This window comes from Sander lucioperca, chromosome 8, assembly GCF_008315115.2.
Source record: "Sander lucioperca isolate FBNREF2018 chromosome 8, SLUC_FBN_1.2, whole genome shotgun sequence".
In the NCBI taxonomy this organism is placed as follows: Eukaryota; Metazoa; Chordata; class Actinopteri; order Perciformes; family Percidae; genus Sander; species Sander lucioperca.
The window spans coordinates 42384441-42406347 of NC_050180.1; the positions used below are offsets into that span (position 1 = coordinate 42384441).

The following is a 21907-nucleotide window of genomic DNA, read 5'->3' on the forward strand; positions in this document are numbered from 1 at the left end:
GTTGTGATTGGTGTAAAGCCCGTCTCAACGGTTGTGATTGGTGTAAAGCCCGTCTCAACGGTTGTGATTGGTGTAAAGCCCGTCTCAACGGTTGCGATTGGTGTAAAGCCCGCCTCAACGGTTGTGATTGGTGTAAAGCCCGTCTCAACGGTTGTGATTGGTGTAAAGCCCGTCTTAACGGTTGTGATTGGTGTAAAGCCCGTCTCAACGGTTGTGATTGGTGTAAAGCCCGTCTCAACGGTTGTGATTGGTGTAAAGCCCGTCTTAACGGTTGTGATTGGTGTAAAGCCCGTCTCAACGGTTGTGATTGGTGTAAAGCCCGTCTCAACGGTTGTGATTGGTGTAAAACCCGTCTCAACGGTTGTGATTGGTGCCTCGATTTGGAGAAATTGGAAATGGGCTTGAATGGGCTCTTCGCCGGACGGACTTGCAGAGCAAATCTCAAATTAGCCGGAAGTTCGTCAGGGTTTTCCCAGGCTAGTAAAAACACATAATTGAAGCCTATTGCCTTTTGGAATTTGAACACATTCCCCCGAACGGATAGATGATTCTTTGACTTTTTCTCAGCTGAAGAAAGTAGTTTGTTTTTCTGGTTATATATCAGAATTATTCAACACATTTCCTTTTAACTTTACTTATAAATTACAAATCGATCAATTGGCTTAATTACAAAAAAACGGTTTTGTGTTTTTGTCAGAACAGACCTCAAGAAAAGGTCATTATTTGGTATCAGTTCCAAAATCAGGTAATGTATTGGCACTGGTATCAAAATATATCCAATTATCACAAGTCCTACACAACAAAGGTACTTTTTGACACCTGTATTTTGTCTGTAAATGTGACAATTGATAAATGGTGTTAACACTTAAAAAGCAAGCTCAGACTCCAACTTTAAAACATCATATTTTATTATATAAACTCTGAGACAAACCAACATGACGTCTGTACAAATAAAACCATGAATTTCTATCCTTCTATCTACCTTTTTTAAATGTACTTATACTGGTAAATACCACTCATACACTCCTAAAAAGGACACATATTTACAAGACATCACAACTTATATTTAAAATTTTAAAAAAGTTTCACAGTATTATCCATTTTTAAAATTTTTACTTCTCTATTATGAATTACCAGCTTGCTTTAAAATCCTAAAAATATCATTCACACTCAGCAAAAACTCTTAGACACACAAAGAAATCAAAAAAACAAATTCTGCAACAATCCATCCAAGTCACACATGCAACAATAAACCAAATCGTTTCAAGTAAGCATTATGTGATGCAAAGTACAACAAATTACTGCTTTTGTTCCTTTTTTGTTATTATTCAAACACTGCAGTTCCTATTTTGTAACCAAACTTTTTGCAGTTTAGCACAAAACCCAGGTGACATTCAGAAAACATTTCTTCCTTGATATTCTTTCTTTCTGCAAGATATCAAAAATATCCAAATTTGCTTTCTCATTTAATCGCAGTTCTTGAGTTAAATGCACCAGGGATGCCCCGAATCCAGGATTGAGCTTCGGATTCGGCTGAATATTGGGCTTTTTGACAGAGTTCGGTTTCTGCCGAACCTTACAATTTACACGCGCTACGCTGGTCGACGTAATGACGGCGCCGTTGATTACGGGAAGGTGTTTACGTAGGTGGAGCGTTCAATGCAGTAGGCTGTGAGGAAGTGGAAATGGAACTGGTGAGCAGAAAAAGTGTAGTTTGGCAGTACTTTCAGTCAAAAGAAGGCCATTCAAGTCCAGCTACATGTTCAATCTGCAATGCTGATTAGTCTGGTGGTGGCGAGGACCCTAAACTATACACAACATCACCGCTGTTACAACATCTGGTATGAAACATCTGAAAGAATACGAGTTGTGATGAAGGAATCTACAGACAGCAGCCAAAATGCAGCAACTTCAGGTACGGCAAAGGAAGGACAGTCACTGTTTACTTCATTAATGTGTTTACTGTGTTCATGGACTGAGGATGGGACGAGGATTCAGCAGAATCTCAACCAGTGGATTCGGTATTCGGTTTCGGATTCGGCAGAATCTTAAGCAGTGGATTCGGTATTCGCCCAAAACCCCAAAAATCTGGATTCGGAGCATTCTTAAAATGCACGTTTCTTTTTAAAACACCCAGTTTCTACATGGCATGTAGTTTTCACTACTAAATATTTGTTATTTCACATTTTAACTCATAATAACTACTGATTTCTGGTCAAACCAAAACTATGCAGGGACGTCACCATGCTGACAAGTTTGCCTGAACCTTTTAAAACAATATTTTTAAGTTCATCCTGATTTATTGATTCCAGTCCCAAGTAAAGGTGGTATTGTACATTGAGTTGTCATGTTTAATTTCCTATTCCTATTTTTTTTTTTTTTTTTTTTTAAGATCTGCTTCTTAACTTTGGCTTTGTAGCTTCTCACAAACACTGTCGCTAATTTAACAAAAAGAAATATTCAAAAATGCCAATGATATGTATTTCTGTGAAGGTTTTGTGTATATGAGATGTTTGATTTACACACATGCCTAATATTCCCTGATGTGAACAGCACAATTTGGAAAAACAGACCGATGACATTTTTCTTTGAGCTGCTGTCACTACCCAAGTGCAGATGTGAGTTGCACATGCTCAGATTTAAACGGTTTACGGCATAACGTGTCAAACTGAAATTTGTGAAATCCATAAAATAATAAACTTTTCTCTTTACAAACAATAACAGAAAATGGAAATCATTTCAAAAACGTTTTCGCTATCTATGATAGTTTGATTGCTAACGTTAGCTCAAAATGCCATTCCAGTGACAGCCTTTGTTGTGTCTGATTGCTAACTTGTAGCCAGCAGTGAACCAACTTTGTTATGTAGGTCCATTTTTATTGTATTGACCTTACAGAAGTCCCTCGTTAGCAGGTTGCAAAGTGACGCACGCGCAACTCACATCTGCGCTCGACTCCCATTGGGTAGTGACACCGCTCGACTTTGAATAAAACCCAACCAATGTAGTTTGAGAGCTGTAAAGACATTACTTCATAACGTCATCTTTACATCTCAAAGCAGCTCATATTTAAAGTGTTACCAGAACAAAAGCAAACATAAACCCAGAATTTTCAACCACAAATTGAAATAAAACAACCGTTTACACAACTTACAATAAATAAAGAAAAAAGTATCAGCAGATTTATCTGTTGATATTATTCAACCACTTTTTCCCCCCAAGATACATTTTTCTACCCTGGAAATCCAGAGTTCTCGCGAGAGCACAATTGTAATTTGCTCAGCAAATCACTCTGGCATTGAGTAATGATGGTCATTAACTATGCCCTGGTAGCCGAGCTGCACCAATCACATCGATGTATCTGATATAGGCGGGCCAGAGGCGGGCTAAACAGATGACGACGGTTTAATCTACTAGTTAGCTCCTCTGGTAGCTAAGAGATTAATCTACCAGTTAGCTCCTCTGGTAGCTAAGAGTTTAATCTACCAGTTAGCTCCTCTGGTAGCTAAGAGTTTAATCTACCAGTTAGCTCCTCTGGTAGCTAAGAGTTTAATCTACCAGTTAGCTCCTCTGGTAGCTAAGAGTTTAATCTACCAGTTAGCTCCTCTGGTAGCTAAGAGTTTAATCTACCAGTTAGCTCCTCTGGTAGCTAAGAGTTTAATCTACCAGTTAGCTCCTCTAGTAGCTAAGAGTATAATCTAACAGTTAGCTCCTCTGGTAGCTAAGAGTATAATCTACCAGTTAGCTCCTCTGGTAGCTAAGAGATTAATCTAATGGTTAGCTCCGCTGGTGGCTAAGCGTATGGGGCTCTGGATACATCACCCTGTGTATTGTTGTGATTGGTCGTAGTGTTATCCAATTGCGTGAGATTTTGAAATGCATGCTTGGTGCCGCCCCTCGAGTTGGGCCATTTTCATTACTCAATGCCAGACCCTTAATCTTTTGGATTTGGGTCTGGATTTCCAGGCTAACATTTTTCATAACTGACAAACATTCACGGACTGTTTTCCCCACATGACGACCTACATACGGGCTGGTTGGCCAAAGATTATTTCAACTATTCTACACATTCGGCGAGTCTTAGCTTTGCTGTTAGACAAGTACTTGCAAGGTGTTAACAGTGATGAGCAACCAATGAGAATAGAAAGTTTTTAGAGAGTGTTTAATTTAAATTTTGCTTCACTAATTTTGTTTCCTAGTAGAGCACTTTTTAGAGTTTTATTGGTCATCACGTTTTTTATCTCAAGAGTTTTAACAAGTCTTAACCTTAAGTACAACGTGAAAACAACTAGAGCTGCAAAGATTAATCGATTAGTCGTCAACTATTAAATTAATCAGTTTGAGTAATTTTTTTTATGATAAAACAGGTAAACTTGTTAAATGTGAATATTTTCTAGTTTCTTCTCTCCTCTGGGACAGGAAACTGAAGATCTTTGAGTTGTGGACAAAACAAGGCATTTGAGGACGTCATCTTGGGTTTTTTGGGAAACACTGATCCACATTTTTCACAATTTTCTGACATTTTAGAGACAACTAATCCATTCATCCAGAAAATAATCCAGAGATTAATTGACGCGACATAATTGATCGTTGCAGCTAAAACAACCATGAAGTAGTCAGGAATTATACAACTAAAGAATTTGGAGAGTAAATTTCTCTGGACAACCAGCCCCTTAAACCTCTAAAACACCTTTAGCAGCGCAGAAGTTTCAACGCACCCGGCTGTGTTTTGAATTATGCACTTGTACTCGCCAGCATCACTCTGGGTCACGTTAGTAATGAGCAGATTAAAATGGCCTGCAGTTTTCTCCTGGATTATACACCTGCCGCCTGTGACTCGGACATCATCTTTATACCACTCGGCGGTGGGGTTGGGCTTACCGTTAACCAGACACTGGAGGATAACTGGCGTCCCTACCGCTGCTGTAACGTTAGTCAACGGGATGACGCATTTAGGCGGCGACTCAGTCACCTGGAACTGGAAGCTACACATATCAGAGGACTTCCCTTTGAACTCTATCTTGTCATCCTTTGCTGGTTCAGCAAATACATCAAAGTTAATGCTAACGTACTTCTCTCCCTGTTCGCTCATTTCGCTGTCAGTCTTGGCCACCAGCCTGACTGCCCGCTGCGACTCATCTGCCTCTTGCTCAAACTCAAACTCAAGCTCAATTTCTGACACCTGCTCGCTGTCAAAAGACGTGTTGCCGACCACCATATCGAACTTCTGCGGCTGGACTTTGGCGCTTCCGAGAGACACGGCTGTCAACTCCCTGCCTCTGGTCTTCCCTGAGAAAGCCTTGGCGTTTAACACCACCAGACAGGCCCTACACAAAGTCTCCCCGACAACGTTAATAGCCCTGCAGGTATACACGCCGCTATCCTGTGTTGTGACTTTACAGATCTTCAGGAAGTGGTTGTCTCCATCGGATGAGTGCAAGTATTTTTTGTTATTGTGAGGAATCTTTTTCTCACCTTTGAACCAGGACACGATGGGAGATGGGATTCCCATCAGTGAGCACTCAAACATGACAGTGGTACCCTCTGGGGTTTCCATGTCACAGATGGGATTGATGAACCTTGGAGGCATCTCAGTGACCTCAAAAGCTATTTTTAAATCATCATGCTCCTGGGTGACAAAGTCCACAGCGCCCTCCTCATAAATACTCGGTAAAACATCCAAAGATATGATCATGCTTTTGTTGTCGGCTGTGTACTCAGGAATAGTGATGATCTTAACTTGTCTCTCAAATTCTTTCACCTCGTTTTCATCCAATTCTACTTCGAGCAGAATCTCCTGAGGTGAGGGAGAACGAGAAGAGTCATCCTCCTCCACATCAAACTCCATCACGTGCTGATGGGTGACAGCAGGAGGGGCAGGCATGAACCTCACTTCCTGTGATACAACTCCCACTAATGCAACACTTCTGGCTTCCCCGACATAGTTCACAGCCTCGCAAATATATTCTCCCTGGTCGGCTTTTGTGACATTGTGAATTTTTAGCGAGATGCTATCGCCATCTCTCTCCATTTTAACTCTGTCGTCTGCCACCAGTTGGGTTTTGTTGCAGAACCATTTTACCTCTGGGGAAGGGAGGCCAAACACCTCAGCGTAAAACGTTAGCGAGTCATTTTCAAACACTCTTTTCCTAATGAGAGGTTTGAGGAAAGCAGGAGGGATCCCCTGCACTTTCTCCTGAAGAGTCGCCAGGCCTATTCCCTTGGTAAGGTATCGATTCTCGTCCACATTTATTCCAGGAGGTGTTGTTTCAATGCCCTCGTCACCAGGAGAAGTCAAGAACTGAACTGGTGAGAAGAACATCTCGCTGGAGCCTCCTGTCGAGGGTCGCTTATGCTCTACAGGGGAGAAAGGGTATTCTTGAGGGGTCATAAACCCACCAGGTGAATCAGAACTTGGAGTATTGAAGGACATGTGAGACTTGGGAGTCTGGAAGGACTCTGCAATCGGCTGCGAGACCTCGGTAGACGAGCCTGGGGTGTAAAACCGTTCGGCTACCTCGGCTAGCTCTTCACTCACAGTGCTGCCAATCTCTATTGACATCTCCGACTCAGGGGACAGAGGTCTTCCCCAGTCTGTTGGAGGGTTGTAATAGTCATAAACAGCACCAAAAGTGACCTCCTCTTCCTCCATGGAGCCAACAGCTGCTGCTGCTCCTTCAGCTTCAGCTTCTGGGGCCTTGTGCAAACTTCCTCTTTCCTGTAAAGATGCAACGAAGCTTTGAGGTTCCTCAGCAGCATCATCAGGAAGAAGTGGTTTCATTTTGCGGTCTAGTTTAGGCTTGACCATAAGTGGTTTAGGTTCTGGCTCCAAGTAATCAATGCTCTCATCTTCACCCTTGATTTGTGCATGAGGCTCAACTACATCACCAGCTATTTCCTCTGCTACTTCTGTCACATCGGCCTGGGACTCCGGCATACTTAGGAAGACACCACTGTCCATCGATGGCTCTGGAATTGAAATCAGCTCCTCACCAGCAAGTACCATACCTTCAACTTCTGCCTCGCTTTGAATAGAGGAAGACCCTGCAGCTGCACTTTGTCTTTGTTTGAGAGATTCAGTTATTTTAGGCTTACCAGCTTCTTCAGCTGGAGCTGAAGTTCTGACAGTTCGTTTTACTGCCGGGACCTTTTCAGATTGGAAAGGAATAAAGCTACTAGTTCTGTCAAATGTATGCACAATGTCCTCCCTCACCGTTTCCACTTCACATGCCTCCATTTGTCGTGGCATTTGAGCAGGTTTCTGTGCTTTAGGCCTCACCAGGTTTGGAGACTCTTGCACTTCCTCCACAAACTGTTGAAGTACACCATGTCTTTCTGTTGAAACTGCTCCCTCTTCAACATCACTAGAGATCTCACGGCCTTCCTCCTGAGAGGAAATGGGCTGGGAGGTCTTGGAAAAGACAGATTCAGGTGCTACAGGGTTTTGAAGGGAAACAGATTTTTCTGAAGCAGGAATACTTTGAGTGAACTCTGGTTCTGCTCTTTCATGAACATCTTTGGGAGAACCTGGATTTCCTTTTGCAGCAACAGCAACGCTTACACCACCTTCTGCATGGAGTCCAGGTTCAACTACTTGTTCCTGCTGGTCAAGGGAAATGGCCACCGCAGGAATAAATTCCTCAGGGAAAAGTGTTTCCATTCTCTGCTCCTCGGGAGAGGGGGGCGGCAGTAATGCAACTGCAGAGTCTGACTCAAAAGCTTGTTTAATCTGAGAAACCTTTATCACAGCGGCAGAAGCCGACAGACCACATCCGGATACAGTCGGAGGCTCTCTTGAGACACTGGGTCTGGATTTTGGGGCTTTGGCTACGCCTGATGCAGCTTGTGAACTCAGAGGTTTATCTTTCATCTTACTGATACTGTCCTCAGTGTGAGTGATGGCAGCATTGTGGAATACGGCAGGTTTCTTGACATCCTCGGAAAAACTGCCACCCTCTGAAAATTGCACAGGCTCTGCGACTTGAAATGACACATCAGAGATGCTTGTGACCTCGCCCATCTTATTTCTAGCAACACATTTGTATACCCCAGCATCGGTGTATGTAAAACTGTGAATATAGAGCCTGTACACTTTATCATCCACCTCACTACTGTATTTTCCGGCCGTGATGTCGAGGCAAACGTCGTCACGATACCATGCGATATCTGGGGCAAGTTCACCTGTGATTACACACTCCAACACAGCAGTGTTGCCCTCAGAACAGGAGATATTCACTAATTCGCTGACCACATGAGGAGCTTCACCAACCACATCAAAGGAGAAAGTAAATTTGTGTTTGACAGCCTGAGAGGCCCCTTCATCGCCCGGCACATCGGAGGTTTTCTCCGTGAAAGCTTGAGGTTTTTCCTCACTGATTTCCTCTGTCATGTCAGGGAGAGGAGTGGCAGCGGTAATTCTGATTTCAACATTTGATGAGCCAATAGATTCATCCGAGCAGAGGCGTCTGTGGGTCACCGCCTGAGGCACCTGTAGTGTTGCCTTTCCTGAATCCATGTAGGTCTTAAGTTCTGCTTCCATCGCACTCTCCTGGTTTTCCTCACCCTTCTCTAGCTCCTCTGTAACTACCACCTCCTGTGCGGCCGCCGACTTTCTCGCCACTTTTTTGTCTGAGATCTCAAGAGTGCCGCTGCAGATGGATTTGCCGTTTTTATTGGTTATGACACAGTCATATGTCCCCTTGTGGTCTGTTGTTGGATAGAAGACAGTGAGCTTTGATTTGTTAGATTTGCTCATGATATCATAGTCAGGGTTGTCGGCTATTGGGTGGCCATCTTTGAGCCAAGTGACTGTGGGTACAGGGTCACCCTGGAATTGGCAGGTAAACTCTGACATCTCACCGATTTTTGCTTTGACTGACGATATTTCCTTCACGAATAGTGGACGGGAGCCTCCAGCACTTGTATCCCCTTGTTTCATCCTGTTCGACTCTTGAGTTTTGTAAACTCCTTCTCTCAAATTTGACTCCTCTCGGGCTCTCCTTTCATCCTTTTTTATAGCTCCGAGTTCAAGGCTTTCTGCACTCATTTCACCCTCCTGTTTTGACCTTTTTGCATCTCCACTTATTTCCTCTCTCCTCATACCTGCAAAATCCTTCTGTTGTCTCCATTCACTGCTCTCTCTGGTTGGTCCCATCTCCTCTCTCGTCCCTCTCTCCTCTCTTACGTCTGACTGGAAGCGTTGGTAGCTGGATTTATCTACAGCCATTGCATATTTCTCCCTGCTCTGTCTCCTCTCTGCCTCTCTTTCCAGATTGTGTGGTAAACCAGCAAGTGTAGGAGAATGCCTTTTAATTGAAGAAGGCTCACAAGGAGGAGATGGTTCATACCCAGTGGCATGTTGAAGATGTGAAGGTTTTTCTGTTGATATGGCTCCACGAGCAAGAGTTGGAAGCTCACTGGGATGGGTTTTGTGAGAAATGCCACCACGATGAAGTTCACTATCAAATGCTGGAACTTGGGACTCAAACAGCAACCCCGAGCCAGGCTGTTTGATTGATTGATTACCCAAAGCCCACTCGGACTCCAGTTCAGCTACTTCATCTTGTTCGACAACATCTTGTTGCCATTTCAGGATGCGCTGAGCCAGTGCTTCCTCCTCGCTTACAAAGTACTCACTGTCCCTCTGCAACCTGGTCTCACGGCCCTCTGTTGGAAGCTCGCCAGCAGGCGGCCACTGCAGGCTATCACCCTGCTGATCTTGGAAACCAGCAGGAACCGACTCGCTCAAAAGAAACTTCTCTTTGGCGTTCTTTGCCAGTGAAGTCTTCTTGCTGCGGACCACTTCAGGTTGCGATTCCAAAGCAGATGCCTCTGCAACATTTAATGCAACCGCAGTGGTTTTCTCTGCCTGGATCTGGGAGTAACCCTCTACCCATTCGGACTCCGGCTTCACAGCTTGCTCTTGTTCCATCTGAACATTTTGTTGCCATTTCATGATCCGCTGAGTCAAGGCCTCCTCTTCACTGACAAACTTCTCACTTTCATTCTTCAGCTCGGAGAGGTTCTCCCTTGACAGCTGGAGCTCACGTTCTTCTCCTGTCTTCTCAAACAACATCTTCTCTGCTCTGGCTTTTGCTCTAGGCGATGACACAGCTTCCACTTCTGCTGCTCTTGCTTTTAGTCTGGGGGATTTTTGTGCCAGCATGAGTGATGCATCAGTTTCCAAATCTCCTGGTCTGGCTTTTGTTCTGGGCTTAGGCAAAAGGGCAGATGTTTCGCCCTCTTCGACTCTACCTTTTACTTTAGGTGACTTTGGTGTTGAAATGGTAGCATGGTCTACAGCTACCCTTTTCTCCACCACTTCCTGCTGGGTGCAAATGTGCCCCTCAGGCTCAATGTACTGTGTCTCTGTCGGCAAAGGCAGATCAGTTTCCTCCTCTTCTGACATTCGCATACCATGCTGCCATTTCCTGATCCGCAGGGCCAGGAGTTTTTCCTCACACTGCATCCGTTCAGCTTCCAGGCTCTTCTCATACTGATCCCTCAAAGACTCCCCTTCACACTCCTCTTGGTGTTGCACGACTGTTTCTGGTGTTACAGCTTCACTAAGGAACCTCTCTTTCGTAGATTGCCTTAGCCTGGGTGACTTTCCCAGTCTGTCCTCTTCCCTGGCTTTTGTTCTAGGTGAATACTCCACTTCCACGTCTGCTCCTCTAGCTTTTATTATGGGGGTTGTTTGTGGTGGCTCAACTTTAATTTCTTCTAATTTGGCTTCCACTGTGGCTGACGTTTTAAGCAAAGAGGCGGAAATTTTCATTTCTTCTCCTCTGGCTTTTACTTGAGGTGATTTGGGTGTTGACACCCTTGCACCTTCAGGATCTACCAACCTTGCTTTCATTCTGGGTGATTTATGGAAAGATGAAGGCATGGCCTCAGTTTCTGCAGTTGCTCTTTCCTCCGTCACTTCCTGCTCCACAGGCTCCATGTACTGCATCTCTGCTGGCATGGGCAGATCAGTTTCAGGGTGAAATGTCTCCTCTTCTGACATCCTACTTCCTTGCTGCCATTTCCTGATTCGCAAGGCAAGAAGTTTTTCCTCACACTGTATTCGTTCAGCATCAATGCTTTTCTCATACTGAGCCCTCAAAGACTTGCCTTCACTCTCTTCAAATGGAGCATCGGTTTCTGTTGTTGCCATGTCTTCTGGTGTTAACTTCTCCCTGACGTTCCCTTGAGCAGGCCTAATTCGACCAGAGTCCCTGCTTTCAGTGTACGTTGCAGTTTCTGGGTATGCTAATGTTTCAGAGTACGGGACTTCAGGGTGACGCAGCCCATCCTCAGCCTTTGTAGACTCCACGTTTTGGTCAGCGAGCACACTGTGACGTTCACTTACCATTTGGTTGATTCTAGCATCTGCCCGAGACTCAACGAAACTTTCAACCTTTTTATCCCCCAGGGACTCTGAATACATTTCACCTGATTTCCTTTCTGTCTGTGGCACCACTGTATCAACCAAATCGCCTCTCATGATCTGAATGGCCCTGGTTCTGGACTGAGGCTCAAATGAATGTCTCATACGACGCTGAGAGTGCTCCCTGTTTGAGCTTTTACCTTGAAACTCTCGATGACTCTCCCCCAAATCGAAGGGTCGATTGAATTGCTGGACATCGGGCAAAGAGGCAGGCTTGACCCTGAGCCTCTCTACATATTCGGCATAGCTCGACTCGCTGGCAACTGATTCTGACTCGAACTCAGAGGACGACATGGTGGAGATAGAAAGCCTCTTCTTCTGTTTGACAGCTTTTTGGAGTGTGGTAAGTTTTGTTCTTACCTCGTTGTGAAGGCTCTCAGTGTCACTGAACCTATCGCTGTATCTGTCGCTGCACCTGTCGCTAAACTTGTCACTGAACCTTCCACCGGTGCGCCGGTCGCAGTAGATATCACTGAATCTGTCGTTAAAGCGCTCGGACCTGTCGAACATGGCGGGAGGGGATGGGGCGCGCTCAGAGGCAGTCTCCAAACGTTTGGACTCTTTCACTGTCTCTTTTTCTTTCGCATGGGAATCTGCCCTGAAGTAAACAGTACGCACCAAAGAGTTCTTAGATCGAGATCTTCCTTGATGAACTTTGGACATCTTGTCAAACGGGGACCCAACACACCTGAGGTCAACCCTAAACTTCCTCTCTTTCCTCTGCTCTGCCATGGTGTCTATGCTTTCGTGGGCTTTGGCAGAACGTTTAACGAAACCCAGGTAGTTAGCAGACTGCTCTTCCCTCAGTGACACCAAAAGTGATGCTGTGGACTCGGCAGAACCCTCCGTGTTTATCGCCATGACTTTATAACTGCCCGAGTCCTTCTCTTTGATACAATCGATAACCAGACTGGTAGTGTGCATGTGCATTTTGCTGTCTGTACACATCCTACGTCTACGCTCTTTAGGAATAGATTTATTGTTATGAAACCAAAGGATAGTCGGTTGAGGACATGCAACTAGTTTACACTTTAACTCCACTGGTTCTCCTTCGAGAACTGACTGGAACTTTAGTTTCTTGGTGAAAGAAGGTTTGATGTTCTCCATCCACGAGCTGATGGACGAGGTTCTGCTGGAGCAGCGATTGGCCGACACCAGGCCGTGATCGGGGAAGTCCTCGGTGTCGGAGAAGGCTCCTCTCAGCTGTCGAGTGCCGGTGAGTTCTGCTACGCTGCTTTGCGGCGTTCCTTCTTTGCTTTCATGATAAAACAGCTCTGTGAACAGAAACGGACAACGGTGAGCACAACACAACGTCCAGGGGTTAAAAACAAGAGAGAAAAGGATTTGAATGAATCATTAATGGAAATATTAAATGCATGCTGGGAGTCACAATGCCATAAGAAATAATTTCACTCACCATATTTGTTCGAATAAACGCAAGACTTGGTTCTTTTTATTAGAAACCTTCAGGAAGTTTTGATCCTTCGTCTGTGGAAATTTCTTCAAAACATAAATTATTTTATTATCATTAAAAAAAGCATAATGTTTCCCAGATGGGCTGCTTACATTCGCCTGTTTTATTTTATAGATAATTGCTTTGGCTTTACACTAGAATATCCCTTACCTGACTTGCAGACAGGAGAATAAACGCCCTTTCTAATCCTTAAAACTTAAGAGGAAATAAATGATGCATCAACGAGAGGAAAAGCTCTCCAAAACATATCTCGTATTCCAAAACAAATGAAGCTGTACAATTGGGTGAGAAGGCGTTTATTCGAACTAATATAGTTTACTGGTGTTATTTAGTGCAAACCACAGGAATGACATCCCACTATCTGCAAGCCAGGCTAAGAAATATTTTGCAGGAGGAGAAGGTATCATTTCCAGATGCAGTGAACCTCCATATCTTTTAAAGGGCATTTCATATCCGGAAGCTTTAAAAGATACACATCCTGTGCCTTTTCTGGGAAAAGATCAGAAGAAAACCTCCATGCCAAAAAATGAAATTGAACTTTCGGATGCAAACCGTGTCAAAAACTGATACAAGCAAGTTTTTATCAGTGTTGCCTGGGGGAAACCATGAAATATGATCAGAACAAGAGCATGGAGAATAACACAGACCGTAGGAATTTCTTTTAACAAGACACTTAAAGGTGCAGTAGGTAAGACTTATGAAACTAACTTTCTGCCATATTTGCTAAAACTGACCCTATGTTCCAGTAGAACTACATGACATGAGGCAGGTAATTTAAAAATAAATCCGGCTCCTCTGGCTCCACCTACAGCCTGGAGTGGGATTTGCAAAAATCCACCGCTCCCTGTTCAGATGCACCAATTAGAGCCAGGGGGAGTGTCTAACTGTTCAGATGCACCAATCAGGGCCAGGGGGAGTGTCTAACTGTTCAGATGCACCAATCAGGACCAGGGGGGGTGTCTAACTGCGTGTCAATCACTGCTCATGCACACGCATTCATTCTCCCTTGTGGGGGGAGGGGCTTAGGAGACCATTTTGGGCTTTAGCAGAAAGAGGGGAGGGACTGAGAAGTTGTTGATGTTCACATTTTTTGGCTAAGTCCACAATCCTACCTACGGCACCTTTAATGATGACATGCTACCGTGGAAATTCAAATATCACTTCTTATTAAAGGGACAGTTCAACATCACAACATATTTACAAACTCTAAAAGCAGTCTGTGGATGCAGGTCAACTATAATCCACATCTTTTTTTGAATGAAACATGCACACCCACACATCTGTTGTTTTCTAAACTTTCTCAACAGCTTCTCCACCTTCAACGAGTCAAAGCTTGCATCAAAGTTACCTGCTGACAGACTGCTTTTGAAATGTGAAACATTAATCAAATCAAACATAAAAGCTGGTTAAACTGTCCCTTTTTTCACCGTGCCGAATTCTTCTGTGTGATAATTTGTTTGTTTTTACACACGGTGACCTTACCTTTGACTTCTTGCTCGATCTTGGCTTCGATCTGCTCTCTCACGTGAGTCACTGCGAAGGAAAGAGATGACATGAATACATTGATTGCGTGCAGGAGAGATCGAGGGATGGCCTTCAAAATCTTTCCTTCACACATTCATTCCCATAAAGAGGAACTGGATTCACACCTCGCTCAGTTTTTCATTGCTGGACTCTTAACGTATTCACCTTCTGTGTTTTGGCTCCATCAAAGATGATCCAATACTTCAGGAAATTTGAGCTATCCTTGCAAAATGCTTTTAATAAAGAATACATTTTCTTTCTTATGACACATGCAGTGATAATGCGTTACACAGGTTTGTACGACAGGTTTGCATTTTCACTTAAAGGCTCTGACACACCAACCAGACGGCCGACCGTCGGCTGAAAAGGCAGTCGGACTGACCAGTCGGCTCCCATTGGTCAAAAAAGTGCCTCAGAACACACCAAAGCGACGCCCACTTGAGCGTCCGTTCTGCACGTGCGCAAGACGTAATACGTCTCCATAACAGCAGGCGGCACTAATCTGTATTGTCGCCCAAAAAATGAAAACTAGAAATGACGAACACGTCACGTGGGTCTGGTTTCTCCAGAAATTCACAGCCAGACTGTCATGGCGGCTCGTTCAGAATACGATCTCGTATTTTACGAAAATAGTTCACCGAAACGTGTTTCTGAAAACATTTTAAGAGAGAAATAGGCCGTGCAGTTGCTGGATCTGTCTGTTTTTTTGATCGACAAAGGTCAGTTTGAAAGATTTTCGTCTCGTCATTAAGTAAGTGTTTTGAGTCCGACTGCCCATTGGCTGATTCAACAAGTCACATCGGCCCAAATGAAAGTGTAACTCTCGCCAAAATGCAACCTAGGGTCTTTTTTGTGAATGTACCTGAGTCAAACTTTCGTTTAAAAGCATATTTAGGATGGAAGCGCCACTTTTAAGATTGACTGTATTCTGGTTTTTGGGTCAAATAGCCTTTTGAATGGGAGTGCTAGGGGCACTTTGATGCTAGCCTCAAAATAGTTATGACACAACATGAGACTTTGCTCCAAGTATCACCAGGAGCTCTACACCTTAACTCCACCGGTGACCAAGATATACTATAACCAGGAGCTCTACACCTTAACTCCACCGGTGACCAAGATATACTATAACCAGGAGCTCTACACCTTAACTCCACCGGTGACCAAGATATACTATAACCAGGAGCTCTACACCTTAACTCCACCGGTGACCAAGATATACTATAACCAGGAGCTCTACACCTTAACTCCACCGATGACCAAGATATACTATAACCAGGAGCTCTACACCTTAACTCCACCGGTGACCAAGATATACTAAATCTGTGGCTGCTTGTTTTGATATCGACTCGTTTTGACTGCCGAGGTGGTAGCAGCCAGAAACAACAAGAGCTACGGTGAGTTGTTCTTTTTACTAAACTCTGGGTACACAACCAATGTTGTCAATGCTTTCGTTAAGGTGTAGAGCTCCTGGTGATACTTGGAGCAAAGTATCATGTTGTGTCGAGCTTTCTTAGTGGTTTAAAAATAGCTATTTTTATGCTAGCATCAAAGTGTCCCTAGCACGCCCATTCAAAAGGCCATTTGACCAAAAAACGAAACTACGGTACATCTTAAAAGTGGCGCTTCCGTCCTAAATATACTTTTAAGTTTGACTCGGGTACATTCACAAAAAGACCCTAGGTTGCATTTTGGCGAGAGTTACGCTTGAAGGCCGACGGCTCCTCCGACTGACGACGGCACGGAACACACTGAACAGACTCGAGTCGCCGACCTCGCCAGACTGTCTGACGGCTGATATTTGGGTTGGTGTGTCAGCGCCTTAGAGAGAAGACACACCAGCCCGATTATCGGGCGTCGGACCGTCTGGCGAGGTCCGTGACTCGAGTCTGTTCGGTGTGTCCCATGCTGTCGTCCGTCCGAGGAGCCGTCGGCCTTCATTTTGGCCGACCTGACATGTTCAGTCAGAGACAGGGCAGTCGGAGACAGGGCAGTCGGAGACAGGGCAGTCGGAGACAGGACAGTCGGAGACAGGGCAGTCGGAGACAGGGCAGTCGGAGACAGGACAGTCAGAGACAGGACAGTCGGAGACAGGACAGTCGGAGACAGGGCAGTCGGAGACAGGACAGTCAGAGACAGGACAGTCAGAGACAGGACAGTCAGAGACAGGGCAGTCGGGACTCACCCAGAAATGGCAAACGGATGAGTCTCTCAAAATCTGATGAAAATCTTTTAAACTGACCTTTGTTGATCTGAAATGAAGACAGATTCAGCAACTGCACGGCCTATTTCTCTCTTCAAATGTTTTCAGAAACACGTTTCGGTGAACTATTTTAGTCCAACATGAGATCGTATTCTGAACGAGCCGCCATGACAGTCTGGCTGTGAATTTCTGGAGAAAAAAGAACCACATGACGCGTTCGTCCAATCAGCTGCCGGTTCTCATTTTCTGGTAAATAATCAGACTGTTAATGGAAACAATACAGAGCAGCGCCGCCTGCTGGTATGGAGACGTATTACGTTTCACGCACATGCAGAGCGTACGCTCAAGTCGGCGTCTCCTCAGTGTGTTCTGAGGAACTTTTTGGACCTCGGGGACCCGACTGATCAGTCCGACTGGCTTTACTGCCGACGGTCGGCCCGTCTGGTTGGTGTGTCAGGGCCTTAAGAGCGATGAGTTGACGTAGCAAAATGAGTGGAGCCGAACACATAAAGCAAATCCATCCGAGCCCTGAAGTCTGTGACTCATCCTGGGTTTTAATCTGTATTTCTCTAGACTTTGAAAAAGACTGAGGCATGTCTTGGAGGGTGATAGTTAAAGGTGCAACTCTTATTTATTCTTCTATATATGCATATCATAATTTTGCTAAAGGTACCATTGTTCTGTACATATACTTTCATAAAATTTGCTTTTGTTTTAAGGTCGTAGTACAACTAGATGTTAAGAAGGAAATTTAGTTGTGGGTTGTGACGCTGCAAAAGTGGTAATGTAATGTACTGCAATTGAAATCAATGAAAGACATTGAAGTGAGAAATCAAACAATGCAAACGCACATCTGTAAGAAACAAGATGAAGGATCGCAACAACAGAAGAAGGAACAGAGACATTTAATAACACAGGAATCACACAGAGAAGGGTTTGAGTTTCCTGGAGGATGGAGGAACAACACAGGAAGTTATACATGTGAGTTTCATGCATTTTCCAGAGTTTTCACGGAGCTGAACGGGAGAGGAGAGGAGATGAGGGTGAGGACGGAGGAGGGTGGTTCCTGTGGGGAGTGATGAGGAAGGTGGAGGTGATAATCCCAGGCTTCAAACAAACTGGTGAGGGTTAGTCAAGTCTGGAGGAGGGATGTCCCGAAATGGCTTTGGGGGAGCGATCACGGAAGGCTTGTATCATGTGGATGTGGATGCGCCAACAGTGTTGCTGTAATTCCTTAGAATTCCTCATGGGGGAGACAGAAACTACGCACTGTAGCTTTAATGGAGGGTTTTTTCGGCATTTTAGGCGACAGGAAGAGAACAAAAGGGTTAAAACGTATTTAAAGCAGACTTTAAATGGATCCGATTCTAATTTGGCGGACTGGTTTCGGGACATCCCTTGAAGAGTTTTGTCCGGAGACGATAAGGTGACACAAAAAGGCGCAGAAAATACTCAAAAAAGCGTTAAAAAATTCATTAAAATTGGCTCTTCACAAGTAAAATAAACGATAAGTTCACTACATTCATTGAATTTGGGTGTTTAACTAGATTTTAAAGCATTTGGATTTATATATATATATATATATATATATATATATAAAAGAACGTTAAAAAAAAGTAAAAAAAATATCAGAAAAAGCTTCAAAAACGTAGAATAAACAGCCGAAAAAAACATCGGGAAAGTCACAAACGTCAAAAAAAGTGACTAAATTGTCGAAAAAAAGACGGTTTTAGGACTCAGAAAAACCAAAAGTTGCATTGTCGACAGGAAGAGTATTTAAAACGTATTTAAAGCAGACTTTAAATGGATCCGAGTCTAAATTCGGCGGCCTGGTTTCGGGACATCCCTTGAAGAGTTTTGTCCGGAGACGATAAGGAGGAATTCGAGGAGGGTGAATGAATTAATCTCGCAGGAAGAGAACGGGAGACCTGGCTGCAGCCGACAGATCCCGATGTTACCTTCTTCTCCTTCTTGCTGGGTGACGGTGAGGGTGGCCGAGCACGAGGCCTCTCCGGCGCTGTTAACGGCGCGGCAGGTGTACTGGCCTGCGTGCTCGGGGAAAGCGTCCACGATGATGAGCACGGCGGCGTTGGTCACCTCGTCGAAGTGAAACACCACGTTCTTGGTGGGCTGGACCGGCTGCCGGTTGTGGAACCAGCTGATGTCCGGCTTCGGCATGCTGGACACGCAGGCGTGGAAGCGGGCCACCTCGCCGTGGGGCACCGTGCAGCTCGTGATTGGCTGGATGAAAAGGGGCTTTTGGCCAGAGGACGGTTTCTTTAAAGAGGCGAGGCTGGTGGAGGCATGCCACTGGGACTCAGCGGGACTGTCCGCGGATTGTGTTCGCCCTGGAAGGAAGCACGTTCATTGGGTTTATGTGTTTCACTCCATTTATATTCAGCCCATGTGGACGCTTTGTGTCTGTGTTTGTTTAGTGGACATCGTCATTGTTCAAATGTCTAAAACTACTTTCTAAAATGTTCTGACAAGTTGCCTCTCTGGCACACACTCTACTACACACACACACACACACTACCACACACACACACACTCTACCACACACACACACACACACACACACACACACACACACACACACTCTACTACACACACACACACACACACACACTCTACTACACACACACACATACACTACCACACACACACTCTACCACACACACACACACACACACACACACACACACACTCTACTACACACACACACACTACCACACACACACACTCTACCACACACACACACACACACACACACACTCTACCACACACACACACACACACACACACACACTCTACTACACACACACACACACACACTCTCCCACACACACACACACACACACACACACACACACACACTACCACACACACACACACACACTCTACTACACACACACACACACACACACACACACACACACACTCTACTACACACACACACACACACACACACACACACACACACACACACTCTACTACACACACACACACACATTCTACCCCACACACACACACACACACACACACTCCCACACACACACACACACACTCTACCACACACACACACACACACACACTCTACCACACACACACACACACACACACACACACACACACTCTACCACACACACACACACTCTACTACACACACACACACACACACACACACACACACACTCTACCACACACACACACACACACACACACACTCTACCACACACACACACACACACACACACACTCTACCACACACACACACACTACCACACTACCACACACACACACACACACACACACACACACACACACACACACACCCTACCCACACACACACACACACACACACACACACACACACACACACACACACTACTACACACACACACACACTACCACACACACACTCTACACACACACACACACACACACACACACACACACACACACACACACTACCACACACACACTCTACACACACACACACACACACTACCACACACTACCACACACACTTTCCTGTTGTTTTTGTCAACATTTGTTGCGTCACAGATGTGTCCGTTAACCCAACGCAGCGAGTGTGAGACGACTGAGACCGTATCTCCGGTAACTCAACAACTTATGATCCACATCTGGAACCATGTGCTTCAGTCATTCACCTTCACAGCCTCTGTCGTTATACGTAAGTAAAGTACACACTGCTGGTGCAGACCTACCGTCCAGAGCGAGCGTGGCGGAGCAGGACACCCTGCCGGCGTTGTTGGTGGCCACGCAGCTGTACTCGCCCTCGTCCTCTGGATACACCCTGGAGATCTCCAGCTGGCAGCTGTCGTCAAACTGAGACATCCGGAAGAAGTCCGACTGCTTGATCTCCTTCTCCTTGTGGAACCAGCTGATCTTCACATCTGGACACGAGACAACAGCGTGAAGGGGTTGGCCAAAAACACAACGGAAGAAAGACGTAGTAGCCGTGGCGACACACATGGGCGTAGATTTCGGGGGTGGTAGTGGCAGTGCATATGTCCCCGTTGCATATTTAGCGGTAGATTGTCCTTCGCTAAAAATATGAATGACCCACTACCCAAAAGAGGTTAAAATAACTCGAAAAATCGACAAAAAACTTCGACAATAACATCGGAAATTTCCCAAAATATTCCCACTTTTTTATTTTATTATTTTTTATTTAAAAATATTCCCACTTTTCTTTAAAACATATTACGACTTTATTTCTTAAAATATTGTGTCTTTTTTTCTTTAAATATTACGACTTTATTTCTTAAAATATTACGACTTTATTTCTTAAAATATTTCGTCTTTTTTTCTTAAAATATTTTGACTTTTTTTCTTTAAATATTACGACTTTATTTCTTAAAATATTTCGTCTTCTTTTCTTAAAATATTTCGACTTTATTTCTTAAAATATTTCGTCTTTTTTTCTTAAAATATTTTGACTTTTTTTCTTTAAATATTACAACTTTATTTCTTAAAATATTTCGCTTTTTTCTTAAAATATTTTGACTTTATTTCTAAAATATTACGACTTTATTTCTTAAAATATTTCGTCTTCTTTTCTTAAAATATTTCGACTTTATTTATTTATATATTTCGTCTTTTTTTTCCTAAAATATTACGACTTTATTTCTTAAAATATTTCGTCTTCTTTTCTTAAAATATTTCGACTTTATTTATTTATATATTTCGTCTTTTTTTTCCTAAAATATTACGAATTTATTTTCTTAAAATATTTCGTCTTTTTTTCTTAAAATATTATGACTTTTTTCCTAAAAATATTTTAGGAGAAATTTATGAAAAATTGACCAAAAAGTCAAAAAAAAATAAATAAGTGACAAAACATTGGGCAAAACATCGGAAAAAAAGTGACAAAAACGTCACCAAAAAAACTTTTATTTTGAAAAAAAATAAGAATTAAAAAAGTTTGCATGTCCGACGGGAAGCCACCAGGACGGTAGACGCAGCTCGGCGTAGGAACGGCGTGGTCTTACCGTCTCCGCGGACGCGGCACTGGAAGCGAGCCGGTTCTCCCTCGCGGGCCGAGACGCTGGCGATGGGCGAGATGACGACCGGGGGGGCGACGGTCGCAGACGAGTCGGGAGAAACCACCTCCGACACTGAAACACACACACACACACACACACACACACACACACAGAGACACACACACACACACACACACACACACACACACACACACACACACACACAAACACAGAGACACACACACACACACACAGAGACACACACACAC

General features: G+C 44.3%; 1 protein-coding gene across 1 annotated transcript in view; it reads right to left on the reverse strand.

The window, feature by feature from the left end:
* Nucleotides 1-21907, reverse strand: part of ttn.2 (titin, tandem duplicate 2) — a 363393-nt gene that overhangs the window by 276427 nt on the left and 65059 nt on the right. The window contains exons 37-39 of the mRNA XM_036004140.1: nucleotides 21645-21770; nucleotides 20358-20546; nucleotides 14385-14435 (exon numbers count right to left, since the gene is read on the reverse strand). Coding sequence (XP_035860033.1) covers nucleotides 14385-14435; nucleotides 20358-20546; nucleotides 21645-21770 — 366 coding nt within the window. The remainder of the gene's footprint in view (nucleotides 1-14384; nucleotides 14436-20357; nucleotides 20547-21644; nucleotides 21771-21907) is intronic.